This window comes from Buteo buteo, chromosome 23, assembly GCF_964188355.1.
Source record: "Buteo buteo chromosome 23, bButBut1.hap1.1, whole genome shotgun sequence".
Classification (NCBI taxonomy): domain Eukaryota; kingdom Metazoa; phylum Chordata; class Aves; order Accipitriformes; family Accipitridae; genus Buteo; species Buteo buteo.
In genome coordinates, this window is record NC_134193.1 from 11,908,317 (window position 1) to 11,920,656 (window position 12,340).

The following is a 12,340-nucleotide window of genomic DNA, read 5'->3' on the forward strand; positions in this document are numbered from 1 at the left end:
CAGCACCAGCCAAGGAGTTTCATGTTCACTCTATAAGACAGGTGACACGCCCAGCCTGTTCTTCCACTGGATGGCTGCAGTGGATCTTCCTTCCCCATCCCCTAGCCCACCACTCACTGTCTCCCTGCTCTGGCAGCTTGGTCTTGCCTCCAGGTCTTTCAGCTAGATGACACTATTTGGGGATAGCAATGAGTGTAGCAGGTATAAAGGGGGTTCAGTAATTCCTGCACTGGGGAGAAGGCCAGATTTGTACAGCCCGGCATGAAGACAGAAGCAGCCCCTGCCTCTCTTACTGCTTCCTGCTCCGTCTCCACTGCTACCATGGCAGCTTCTCTAAAGCCTGGTGCAGCGAGAAGCTGCTTGTCACTGTTCTCTCCCAGAGACTTTCTCTGCCTGTGACTTTCCATTTGCTCTTGCTCCCCAAGATCCAGCCACCACAGAAGAGGCAGTTATGTCCACAGAAATCCTTCTGTGGCTCGAACGACCTGGGGTTTGCCCACATAGCAGAGGCATGAACCCTCATGCTTTTTTCCCTCTTACTCTCCATACCTTGCTCTGCCTCTGTCTTTCTCATCCAAAAGAATTCCCACAACAGGTAAGAAGGAGAAAAGCTGACTTACAGAAAAAAACATCTCTTTGCACACGGTGGTTCCCAAGCTCTGGCAAAAAGGACACTATGACCAATACCCGAATAACAAGCCCAGGATACACACAGCCTAGCCCAGAACACAGGAGGGGCCAGTGTCAAAATTCAGAGCAAGGGGGCCAGGAGATGAGCCTAGAAAGATTCAGGATAAGTAAGACACCGATGGGCAGCAGAACACCTACGGAAAGAGACAACAAAGGAGGTGACAGGAGTCTGGGAAGGAGTATCCATCCCCTGCACAGAGCTCGACACCACATGTCACTAGGACAACGGAAAGAGAAAGGGCCCCGCTGCAGAGCCCATCTCCCCTCCAGTGAGCAGCAGGCGTGGGTATACACTGTGCAATGGCTGGTTGCTACTGAGATATTTCAGCTCAGGGCTGAGGAACTTCATCCCCTACCTGCAGTGAAGTCAGGCCTGCTTCCTTCTGCTGACAGAAAGCCAAGACTCCCCTATGATAACCCCAACTCTTCACCTATCACAGAACAGGCCTGAAGAAACAGCAGTTCAAAAAAGGTAGCATGGTTGTACAATTTTAAATTATTCTTTTTCTTTACTATTTATCTAACATTTTTATACCCACCGAGGGTAAGTTTGGTGCTTCCGAGCTGCCTCCTGTAACCACCAAGGTTGGCAACTTACCTTTCCAATGCAAACCGTGGCTGTCACCTAATATGATCATAGCAAAATCCAGGTCAGCAGAGACCTCAGGAGATTTCTGGTCTGACCTCCTGCTCAAAGCAGGGCCTGCTCTAAGCTCAGACAGGGTTACTTGGGGCTTTATCCAGGCTGGTCTTGTAAACCTCCAAAGGATGCAGAAAACAACCTCTCTTGACAACCTGCGCCACAGCATAGGGAAAACCTTTTCCTTCAATACAGCCTCAGCCTCTCTTCTTTCCACTTTATGCTCATTACCTCTCATTCTCCCGCCACTGTGAACCGCCTGGCTCCATCGTGCCGACCACCCCCTCACAGGGCAGTCAGTCTGCCACCAGGTCCCCTCCCATGCCACCTCTTCCCCTGGTGCACAGGCCCTGCTGCCTCAGCCCCTCCTCACCTCGGCAGCCCAGGGGCCTGTGCTGAACCTGCTCCGGTTTACCAGCGTCCTTCCTCGGGGCAGGGACACACGCGCACCCCAAACGGTAGGTTTAAAAATCCTACAAGACTTGATCACACCAGAGAGGTTGGCAGCACCCAGCATCTCCCCCGTGGGGGCTGAGGCTCACGGCCGCCCTCCGTCTCCTCACAGCGCCGAGCTCCCCCAGGCACCGCGCGCCTCTCTCGGCGGGAGGACGACGACGACCGTCTGCCGCGGGCTGCGCCGCGGCCCCTCGCCCCGGGAAGGCCGTGCCGTGAGGCGGCCGTGCCGTGAGGCGGCCGCCCCGCCGCCTCCCGCCCACCGCCGCCATCTCGGCGGGCCGGGCCGCCCTCTGCCGGCCGCGCCGCCGCGCCGCAGCCCCGGCCAGCGGGGAAGGGCCCCGCCACCCCCGCTCCCCGCGCCGGGCGCCTCGGCCGCACCAACCCCCGAGGGGGGCGAGGGATGCCGGGGAACCGCGGTCAGCAAGGCTGGCCGCACCCCCGAGGCGAGAGCGCCCGCAAAAGAGCCCTGTGCACCGCAACGCGCCCGCGGTGCTCACACACGCCCCGGTCCCCCCTTACGCACCCACAGCGCCACGAGTACTTACTGCCTTGTGAGGCTCCTTCACCTGAGGCAGCTTCAGTGTCTGCAAAGAGAAAGAGCTGCACTTAGATCTGACGGCCGACCCTGCCCCACGTCCGACGGCGCGCGGCTGCGCCTCGGCCGACCCCGGCGCCTCGCTTGCTCGCTCTCCTCCGGCCGCGGCTCTCCTCCGCCTCGGCTCCCCGCCATCGTGGCCCGCGACGCCCAGCCGAGAGCACCTTCCTGCAGCGGCTGCCTCTGCCGAAAGGCGCGGGCTCCCTCGGCGGGACGGCGGCTGCCGACGCAGCGGGCCGCGAAAGGCCAGCGGCCCTTGCCGGGCTGTTAAGACGCAGCTGCCCGCACTCCTTGGGAAGAGCCTCCACAAATGGGGCGCTCGTTTCCCAAGCTGTCACAGAGGCCTGGGTTCGAAATGGGGCCGCTAGAAGGGACGCCCCTACCCCGGCCCTGCGCGCAGGCAGCCTGCCCTGAGGAGCTTTGGGGGAACCCCGAGAGGGCTTTGGAGAGGCGCGGGGTGCGAGGGGCTGCCCGCCATCGCGGCTCGCAGCAGTTGCCTCCCCGCTCTCCCCCTGCCGCTCTGCCCAGGGCCAGGCCCTGCCGCCACCCCTCCTCTGCCTCGGGCCGGCCTGCGTTGGGTCTCCAGGCAGAGGGGCCCTGGCTGAGGTGTGCACGGACTGGACTGACGCATCCTAACAGTCCCGCCGTCATTAATGGAGCTCATGACGATGAGTTTCGTAACTTCTACTGAAGGTTTGTTGAAATCGCTCGTGTGCTTAATTCCCGGGCAAGTGCTGTCAACGCAGGAAAACAAGCGGTGAACAGCGCACCCAGCTCAGCCTCCCACAGGAGACGGCACAGCCTGCTCCGCTGCCGTGCCTCCCCGTCACAGACAGCAATGGCAAAAGCCTCTACAAGAGATGGGCCATGAGAATCCCCCAGGGGCTATTCTATCCTGGTCTTACTGAAGGCACGTCTGAGAAAAGATGGGAGAAAAAGCTCCCTCCGCTGTAACACATGGGACCACAAGAAGCACGCAGCAAAGATCACGTTCAAGCCCTAAATGAATGCAATGGGCAAAGCTGCAAGCTGGAAAACAAAACCCAATGTTACAAGTCAAGGATCATAAATGAGTAGGATTTCCAAGCCATTTTGAAGTGTTTCATATTCACCCTAAATTGCATATACTGTATGTCACATTATCTAATAACATAACTACGTTTCAAAATATTCCGTATGTCTCTTGGAATCATGCTTGCATTGCTCTGAAAACCACAGCTGCAGAGTGTCACAGCATTTTTGAATTTAAAATTTGCAACCTTAAGTAATGAACACTGTTTGCATTTAATTTCCTTATTTCTTAAAAATAATAAAAACAAATTATTGTGGGTTTGTGGATTTGTACATTTCTACTTGATTAACCTGCCTGATTAGATCACTCTTCTAGGCAACGATATTAATTTGGCACAACTTCATAAACTGAGAGGCCAGATCAGAAACCCTCAGTATCATATGCAAAACCTCGACAGTCAAAGCCCTGTATTTTTCCACAGCTGCTACTTGTTTGAATTACCACCTATCACTCAAGTAAAGAGCTAGCTATGGCACAATGGAGTTCTGCAAAATGCTGTCCTGGCGTTTACAGACCATGGCATAAATAAACCATAAAAGATATGTACTATGCATGCACTAGGCCATTTCTGTCATTTAAATAGCTTTAAAAAGTACTTTAGTCAAACTTAACAAGAATCAAGCAACGCACAAAGGTTTAAGGAGCAGCAATTTCTGAACTGTGTTAAGAAATGTTGTTACTCTTAGTCATAAGACAGACTAAAGTCTCCATGAATTAAAAAAAAACAACCTAAAAATCCCCTAACAGACCACTCTAAATCACCTTTGGGCTGAGACCAAGTAATTACAGCTTTAAAACAAAAGACCAATTTCTGAGAAAGTTGCAAAAGTAAGTAAGAGTAGGGAGGTCGGCAGGAAAGCTGGAAAACAGGCAAGTTAACTCCTGTGTCTCAAGTAACTTTCTGCATCTCCTATGAAAATCTGCTGCAGCCTGGGAATGTACACAGTAAAAAATGGATGTTTGGGATGCAGCACAGAGAGCAAAGGACCCCCCCCAAAACCCTATGATTGTTCAGTAGCAGATAATCATACATATGAAACCCAACTTTCTTCAGCTTAGAAACACCATCTCTCCTCAGGAATGGTTATTTCGCTATTAATTTTCAACTTCTCACCTCAAAATTGTCTCAGTCACAGAACTGCTTCAACTCAGACTCCAAAAATGTGCACTTTGGAAAAAACGTTTTCTTCTATATTCACAATTTGAACAAGTCATCTTCCTTTTCGTATTTTTGGAATCAAGCAGAACCCATTCTTGGAAAATATTAATCTGAAACTTTAAAAGCTTTGAGAAGTTTTTTAACAATTGGTTAAACTAGAAACTTCACCTGGAGAAAACAATCCTACTCTAATGCATTCAGCATCTATTTGATGATGGTAGATCAGCCCCTTGGCTGGCATACCCATGCAGGAGGGTAATGGAGGGCTGATCAGTTCACAGGGAGGCAATGCAGCAACTAAATAATGTAAATAAATAATAAAGAAAAACAACTTGAGCAAAATGATCATTCAGCCCAGAAAAGCTTATCTGGAAACAGAGAACTTCCACCAATTATTAGGACAGAGGCAATATATCCTGCGAGGGTTAAACGTGAGCCTTGCTATTTTCTTTCATTTGCTTTTTGAAGAATTCTCCTTTGGGTAAAAATCTCCCCTGCTTGGCCTCAGCCCAGAGGTTTTTAAATTTACTATTTGAAAGTCTAATAAAGTAATTGCAGCCATTTTTTTTGAGTTATCTAAAAGTGAAATAATTTTCCTGACTCAAAACATGCAGATGTTTTGCTGCTCATGTTGCTTAAATATGACCCAACTGTACAAAACAAAACTTTCTAGCTGACTAACTCCTGAAGGCAATCCAAACCTTTTAATGACTTGAAAAACCCCACACAGCTAAACAAAAAGCACTGTAAGCAAAACATTTTTAAGGCCTGGGTTGCATGTAGGCGAAGCGGTAACGTTTGTCAGCGCCGATCACTGGGACAGAGCCTTCCATTGCCACCAGGAATGTACAGCCTTTCTGCTCCAGCTGAACTCCAGCAGCTCTGCAGGAGGAAGGAGCCACGATCCTGCAGGGCTGCACAACAGCTCACAAAGGAGCCTTTCAGCTCGACAACATAACTTTTTTTGTTGGGTTTCTTTTTTATTTTATTTGTGCATTTTGGGGAGGCGAAGGGGAAGGAACGCAACCTTTTCATTTCTTCCTTGATAAAATGTAGTGAGTAAATTTCTTACCTACATTTCTGATTCTCTGCAGAACCCTTTACGCGGGGTTTTCCGTGCCTGCATCTCGGCTTTCAGAGCAAAGCAGAAAGGGAGCTTGCCCCTGCGAGGCAGCATGTCTTGAACAAGAGCTGCCTCAACCCTTTGCATTTGCAAACTGCCAGGGGATCAATCGCTCCCTGAAATTCTCCAGCCAATACCGAGCACCACAGGGAAGGCTCAAGAAACTAAGAAACTGCCCCATTTCCAATAAGAAACCACCCGTTCCTGAAGGCAGACAAGAAGAAAAATCAGCCTAAAGAACACAGGTCACCTCCAAAACAGCTTCTCTACCATGAAGATCTAGAGAGGGGGCAGGTGCAGTTATAAAAAAAAAATAATCTAGTCAGCTTCTCCCAAAAATGATCATTACAAAGAAAAACATGATGTCACCAGTGCAAGAATGTTAATGTGGAACTGAATAGCTCAAAGGATGAGAAGAAATTTAAGTTTTGCACAGGGCAAAACAAGCAGCTGACGACTAAGGACCAACTGCAAGAGCAGAGAGGGCAACAGACCTCCCACCCATGCTGGCCACGAGCCGTAAGCCCCAGGCTCCCCCGCTACAGCTCCAAACTGGACACTGAGATGTATAAAAAACAGCTTAGAAATAACCCAGTTCAAAGCAAGGACAACTGGAGACCTCCAAACCTCCCATCCCAGGGACAGAAGTTGTGCCACTGAACAGTGACAATGGGGCTGGGTAGACATGTTTTTTTTCAGTTGTTCTGCCCCAAAGGTCCAAACCAGGTCCAACACAGTTACTATCTGCTCTCCCATGGGCTGAACCTTTTGCATCACCAGCTCTGTACATCTGCAGGACCAACCCACAGCTTGGCTAATGACCATTAGTGACACAGGAACCACACCAGAAAGCAAAAAGCAGAGAGCTATTCAAGGGGAAGGGGTGTATCCTTCAGCAAATCACAAAAAGCAGGTATTTCTGCTTGAATGCCCAAAAAGCCCTGAAACAAAGCACCTCAAGAGAAGAAAGAGGGGCCTGAGTTTGCTCTTGCTACTGTGATGCTGAGCTGGTGAGTTTGCCTAGGATCAGTCAAACGTTCAGGGAAAGGCAGATGTTACGTGACTGATGGGTGTCTCAGACCTCGGGGAAACCACAGCTGATGCTCAGAAAATGCATCTGGCAAAGAGGGAATGCCAGGTCCTGCCACTGCAATACAGCTCCTTCCTTGCCCAGCCGAAAAGAAATGACTGAAAGATTCAGGATCTGTGTTTCTGGCAGCTGGCAATTGCATGTAATTGGCCAAGGGAGCTCAATTTTCAGTGCTTTGAGGACAAGCGGACCTAGGAGAGCTGGCTTGCCAGTGCCTTGGGTTTTTGAGACACAGACTGAAGATACGCAGGGAGAACATGCCAAGTGCAGAATCACATCCTCAGTGTACGTGTAACCACCAAGTTATCTCATGTTTGTTATGATGGTGCAGTACCAGCCACTTCTTCTATATGAAACCTTAGATATGCGTGGCAATAAAAGGATCTTTCACAAAAATGTCTTTCAGTCCTGCAGTCTTATGCTATTTCCAGCACTGTTACTGGTACAGTTCTGTGTACAATTCTCACTGGATAATATCACACAGGGCTTTCCCCATATAATCCTTTCGTTTCCTAACTATACATTATATGCATATTCAATGGCATGTTATTTCTCTGCAGACAGGTACACTTCCCACCTGCTTTAACTGCTAGCTTGGGTTCTGTTTCTGGGAGAATGACATTTACAGAGTTGCATAGAGTTTTCAGTTTGATTTCTTGCTGAACAGTGTGCATGAATAAATATCTCATTTTGGTTTTTATTGTCTTAAGGCAATTCAAATGCACTTTAAATGTTACTACTATATGCATCAATTTACAGCAACATGAAACAACATTTTCTAAGTTTCACACATATAAATTGTGCTTCTCCACCACTGATGTGAAAATTACTAAGAAATTTCCACATTCAAATTTTTGAAAATTTCCATCTTCTAAAGCTATATATTAAAAAGGCTTTGGAAGCAAAAGGTAAAGTCATGTTTCCACTGAGTTCATGACAAAACTATGGATATAAATTATATGTGTATATGTTGATGCATCCAGAACATTTAATATATAGCTTGATTTCATCATCAAAATATAAATAAATGTATAAATACAAATCAATTGGATCATACGCTAGGAGGTAACCTCATACAAATATAGGTCCTAAAATTCCAGCTGAATTAAGGATCCCATAGTGCTTGGGGAAGAGGAGTAGAATAAAAGCAATCCTTGTCCCAAATCTAAATACTGCAATTATTATTGCAAAAGTATTGCAATGCTGTGATGCAATGGTAAAGCATTCTGCATGTCAGCAAATAACTGCTGGTCACTATTTTAGGGATTTTTTTTCTTAAACTGCAGAGTGAAGCTACTTTGTAGTTACATTTAAAGGACTTTTAGGAATTTTGTTAGTATTTAGAAAGGAATAGCAGCATCTAAAAACAATTCTGCATGTATCTAAGGATACAGAAGAAGCTCTGTGATGTTAAACAGCACACAAGAAATATGCAAGCATGCAATTAAAGGATGTATTATGAGACTGTGAAAAGCTCTGAGAAGTTAAAGATGCATATTCACTTTTCAGCTGCGCATTTGCTGACTTCTGAGAGTTTACACGTGTAAAATTTAATATTGCATTAGCCTTCATTATTCCTGGATTTTCAAACTTTTCACTGGGAGTTTCCTTTATGCTCCTTTAGACATTCCAGTCAATTGTTCTATTGAAGATCATGTGCGCTGATACTGCCAGTTACAACTGAGGAGCTAAAGCAGATGCTCCTCCAAGTCTGACACAAAGACTTCAGTGCTCAACTCAGGTGAAGAAAATAAAACCACTGAAAGGCTCATGAGCTAATTTCAAGTCCCTGTTGTTCTATTATTTCAGGTATGTATTTCTCCAAATTATATGAACTATGCTAGTTGTACAAAACACCAAGCAAAACTCTCACATTTCTGCAATTAAGCAACATTGAATTGGCCAGTCTTACAGAAAATTCAAATAAAGTCACTCCTGACTAAGCATGAGATACTTCATACAAACAATACATTTGGAAAGTGACCTCCGCTGACAGCAGGGGTACGGGGGTGAGTTCAAGTATCGTTTTGATTTTAACATAAAAATACAGCAGTCTAGCAATGCCAATATCTGACTTTATATCCTCCCATCCTGACTTAACAGGGATGGACTAAAATACCCAGCTGGGCAGGAGTGCAGAGCACCTTGGGGAGATGCCTACCCCTGCGGTGGTAACTACTCTGCTGGCATGTGGTATTTGCCAGGAGAAACTTTTTGATTTGCAGCTCTTCCGACGTACAGCAATGCCCCAAGAGCCCCATGCAGTGAAGACTGCACCGAACGCAAGGGCTGCTCCTGACCTCTGAAGAAACATTACTAAAGTAGAGAGCCACAAAGCTTAGACAGCCCCAAAGTTTATCCTATGAATGGGCCACCCAAAAGAAACATTACTGATGAACAGAGAAGCAGCAGAGCAATCTTCAAGACCTTCCTGAAAATAGTCCCTGAAGCTGAATGTTACCCCAGGATTCCCAAAGATTTGAGCAGGAGTGAGATACCTCTGTGTGCTCGCACATGGGTCTGGAAACAGTTGTAATACTTGTATTTCTTCCCACATATTCCACACTCGTAAGACCCTGAAAAACAAGACAGAAAAGTATACATCACCATATTAGATCAGGAAAAACAGCCTCACCACATACTTATCCATAAACTGGGGACAAAAGAATGCAGTTTGCAGCAAAGTAATTTTTGGAAGGTTCATGGAGATAAATGCAGGAAATCACTATCCCAGACTCAATTCTTTTTTCAGCCTTATTTAAGATTCCTTGGCATATTACCCTGAACTTACATTTTCAGTATATCTTTTTAACTTTGCTAACATGAAAGGGGCGCTCTCAAAATAGCCTGACTTATAACTTTATAATAATGACTAATATTTCCTATGGACAGAAATAACCTTGAATTACTTTTCAGTAAGTTCCTCGTATATGGGAAAAAAAGCTTTTCCACTGAAAAAAGAAGGCAATAAGTTATCTTGAGGCAAGGAGTTTTCAAAATTTCTCAAGAAATGCACAATGTACAAATTTCTCAAGAAACCCACAGAGATTTGGTAAATATCCACCCAGAGGAAACCAAATAGATACAAATAGAACTTTTGACCTTTTTAAGGAAAAGCACATGACCACAGTAGTCTCTCTTCTCAATTTGTGTCTCTAATTCCAGAAAACACACATCTGCAAACAGTCATTTGAAATGAAACCAGAGAAACAGAGCTGGGAGAATCATTTGTAATGATGAAATTATGCAATGAATTTAGCCTCTTCTGTTTATTGGACAGGCAGACAGAAATTTCCTTAGATTTGTTATTTAAGTTGATTCAACCTTTTTTGCCCCCACTCCAACTTGGTGAACAGGCTAGAAATTCACCTTTCATGCTCTCACTTGCAAAATGTATTGCATTTCTTAGCTGTCCATCAGCAGCCAAGTAACTGTGATCCTACCTGTACTCTTCAGTAGGGCGAGAACAACACTTATTGGAAGAGAAAGTGGGAGAAAGAAGGGCTGAACATTATTTTGTGTGAATGTAGCATTTCATTTCTATGGATGCTTCCTCACACAAGCTTGAAACAATCTTTTCCTGACCATGCAAAATAGTAAAACTCAGAGACGAGCCACAAACAAGAACAAATATTCACACACACATCCAAATAAATATTCCCCAACATCATTTTACAATACTTACCCAGCACTACTCAAAGCGAGCTCTTTCCAGGAACAAAACCAACCGCGTTTTTTGAACATGCTATACCCATGTTCTTTTTTTCCCCTTCCCATGCCCTACTGATTACAGCTTGGGAAGAAAACAACCCTCCTTCCAGTTCGTAACAGCACTGAATTCCCTGTCTGTCATTGTTAGCATCACTTGGGACTGTCTTTTGAGCTCAGGAGGCTACTTTGTCATTGATGCTGAAAGAGGTAATTCGCTACAGTCTAACACACAAGACTACACATCTGAAAAAATACTCTAAAATACTGATATTATAGTCAGTTGACTATGTCTGATCTGCTCCATAGCCTTTTAATTATCGTAGCTAGTTGTATTTTATATAGAGATATACATATATGGGACAGCATATAACATCCATGGTCACTCCACACAGGCTTTTCTAAGTGAAAACCTGGGTATCAGCAAGTCAGCAGCATCTGCCAGCCCTTGTTTTCCACGCTCAGGGATGACTTATATTCATCACCAACCTCCAAAATTCCTTCCTGAATGCCATTCCATCTGGAGCCCCAAAGCAGCACTGCCAGAAAACAAGTGAACTCACCATCACTTGTGCCCTACCAACCAGTAACCCTGTGCAACAGTTAAGGCTCAGCTGTACCAACAGGAAAATGCGACTGACACCCACCCATACCCCAAACAGTGCCACGTACACACAGAGCACTGGGAAAACAGATAAAAAACAGTGAAGGACTGCAGGTTGAATTTTTTTCCCCATTTTTCTTATATTTCCCCCTTCCTCTGGAGATGGTCTATGGCACAAATGCATTTAGTTGTGCAGAAGTTCTTCAAGAAGAGTATAACCTGTACAAGTAACTGTGTAGTGCCTTCCCTCTCCCAACACGAAACCAAACCGGTGCTGCAGCCCTCCTGCCAGGGGCTGTGCCTGGAAAGCACAAGCAGGAGCCGAAGGCAGGAGAGAGACCGGTGCCTCCCATGGCCAGTGATTTTGTGTGGATGTCCTGAAGCATCCAGGTCTCACTGGCATCATCTTCTTCTTCGAGGGGGGTACCTCTACCCACTTCCTACATGCGGACAGTAGAGCACTGCCCCAGGAGGACAGTGAGTTTGTGGAGGGTGTAAGGGAGGTGTGTTACAGATCTTAAGTCCTGCAGGCACTAAGAGACAACTCAACAGCCACAACTGTGTACTGAGAACACCACGATTTGAGTGGCAAAGGCACAGATCCTCATATTAGAAAAAGGAGGGATGACTTACCACAATAAATATATTATTAGAGTGGAGAAAAGGTGAAGTGGAAAAAGAAAAGACATCGCTATGTGTTAAGGCCTTACAAAGAACATGCCCATGTTGCCTTGGTCACTACCACCATGCTCATGGTTTATGAGGACTTTGTCCACATCAGGATGTGTCATGCAGGCTAAAGCTGTTTGTAGTAGGAGGGGAGATGGGGAAGGTTATTGGTTAGTTGGTGCATTCAGTTTTGCCAGGCTTTTACTGAGCCTTGCAGCTGAAATTTCAGCAACACACCCGTTGCATCCAAAGCTTTCCCTTGCTCCCTGATCCCTGGTTAGACTTTCACACCCTTCCATCACATACCAGATGTGTATCTCAATGCATGGTCAAAAATCCAGGTCCCTGAATATCGATTTCGTGTATATCCAACAGGAGAGCCACGTTCCACTGCTTTTCCATCTAAATTGTGCAAAAAGAAATCAGAAAAAAGCCCTTAAAGTGGATGCATTTCCCAAGAATAATGATGGCTGAAGCCTATTAAAAATTTCCAAGACTCGTGTGTCCCTGTGGCTTGTTAACACGATGTCGGGG

General features: G+C 46.2%; 1 protein-coding gene across 16 annotated transcripts in view; it reads right to left on the bottom strand.

Annotated features, from left to right (window-relative positions):
* ZNF618 (zinc finger protein 618) overlaps nt 1-12,340 on the bottom strand; it is a 165,856-nt gene that overhangs the window by 63,024 nt on the left and 90,492 nt on the right. For 12 of the 16 annotated variants that reach the window (XM_075055217.1, XM_075055220.1, XM_075055208.1 and 9 more), the window contains 3 exons: nt 12,113-12,208; nt 9,324-9,401; nt 2,332-2,370 (listed from right to left, as the gene is read on the bottom strand). In XM_075055217.1, coding sequence (XP_074911318.1) covers nt 2,332-2,370; nt 9,324-9,401; nt 12,113-12,208 — 213 coding nt within the window. The remainder of the gene's footprint in view (nt 1-2,331; nt 2,371-9,323; nt 9,402-12,112; nt 12,209-12,340) is intronic. The other 4 variants (XM_075055223.1, XM_075055222.1, XM_075055221.1 and 1 more) reach the window with 1 other exon arrangement.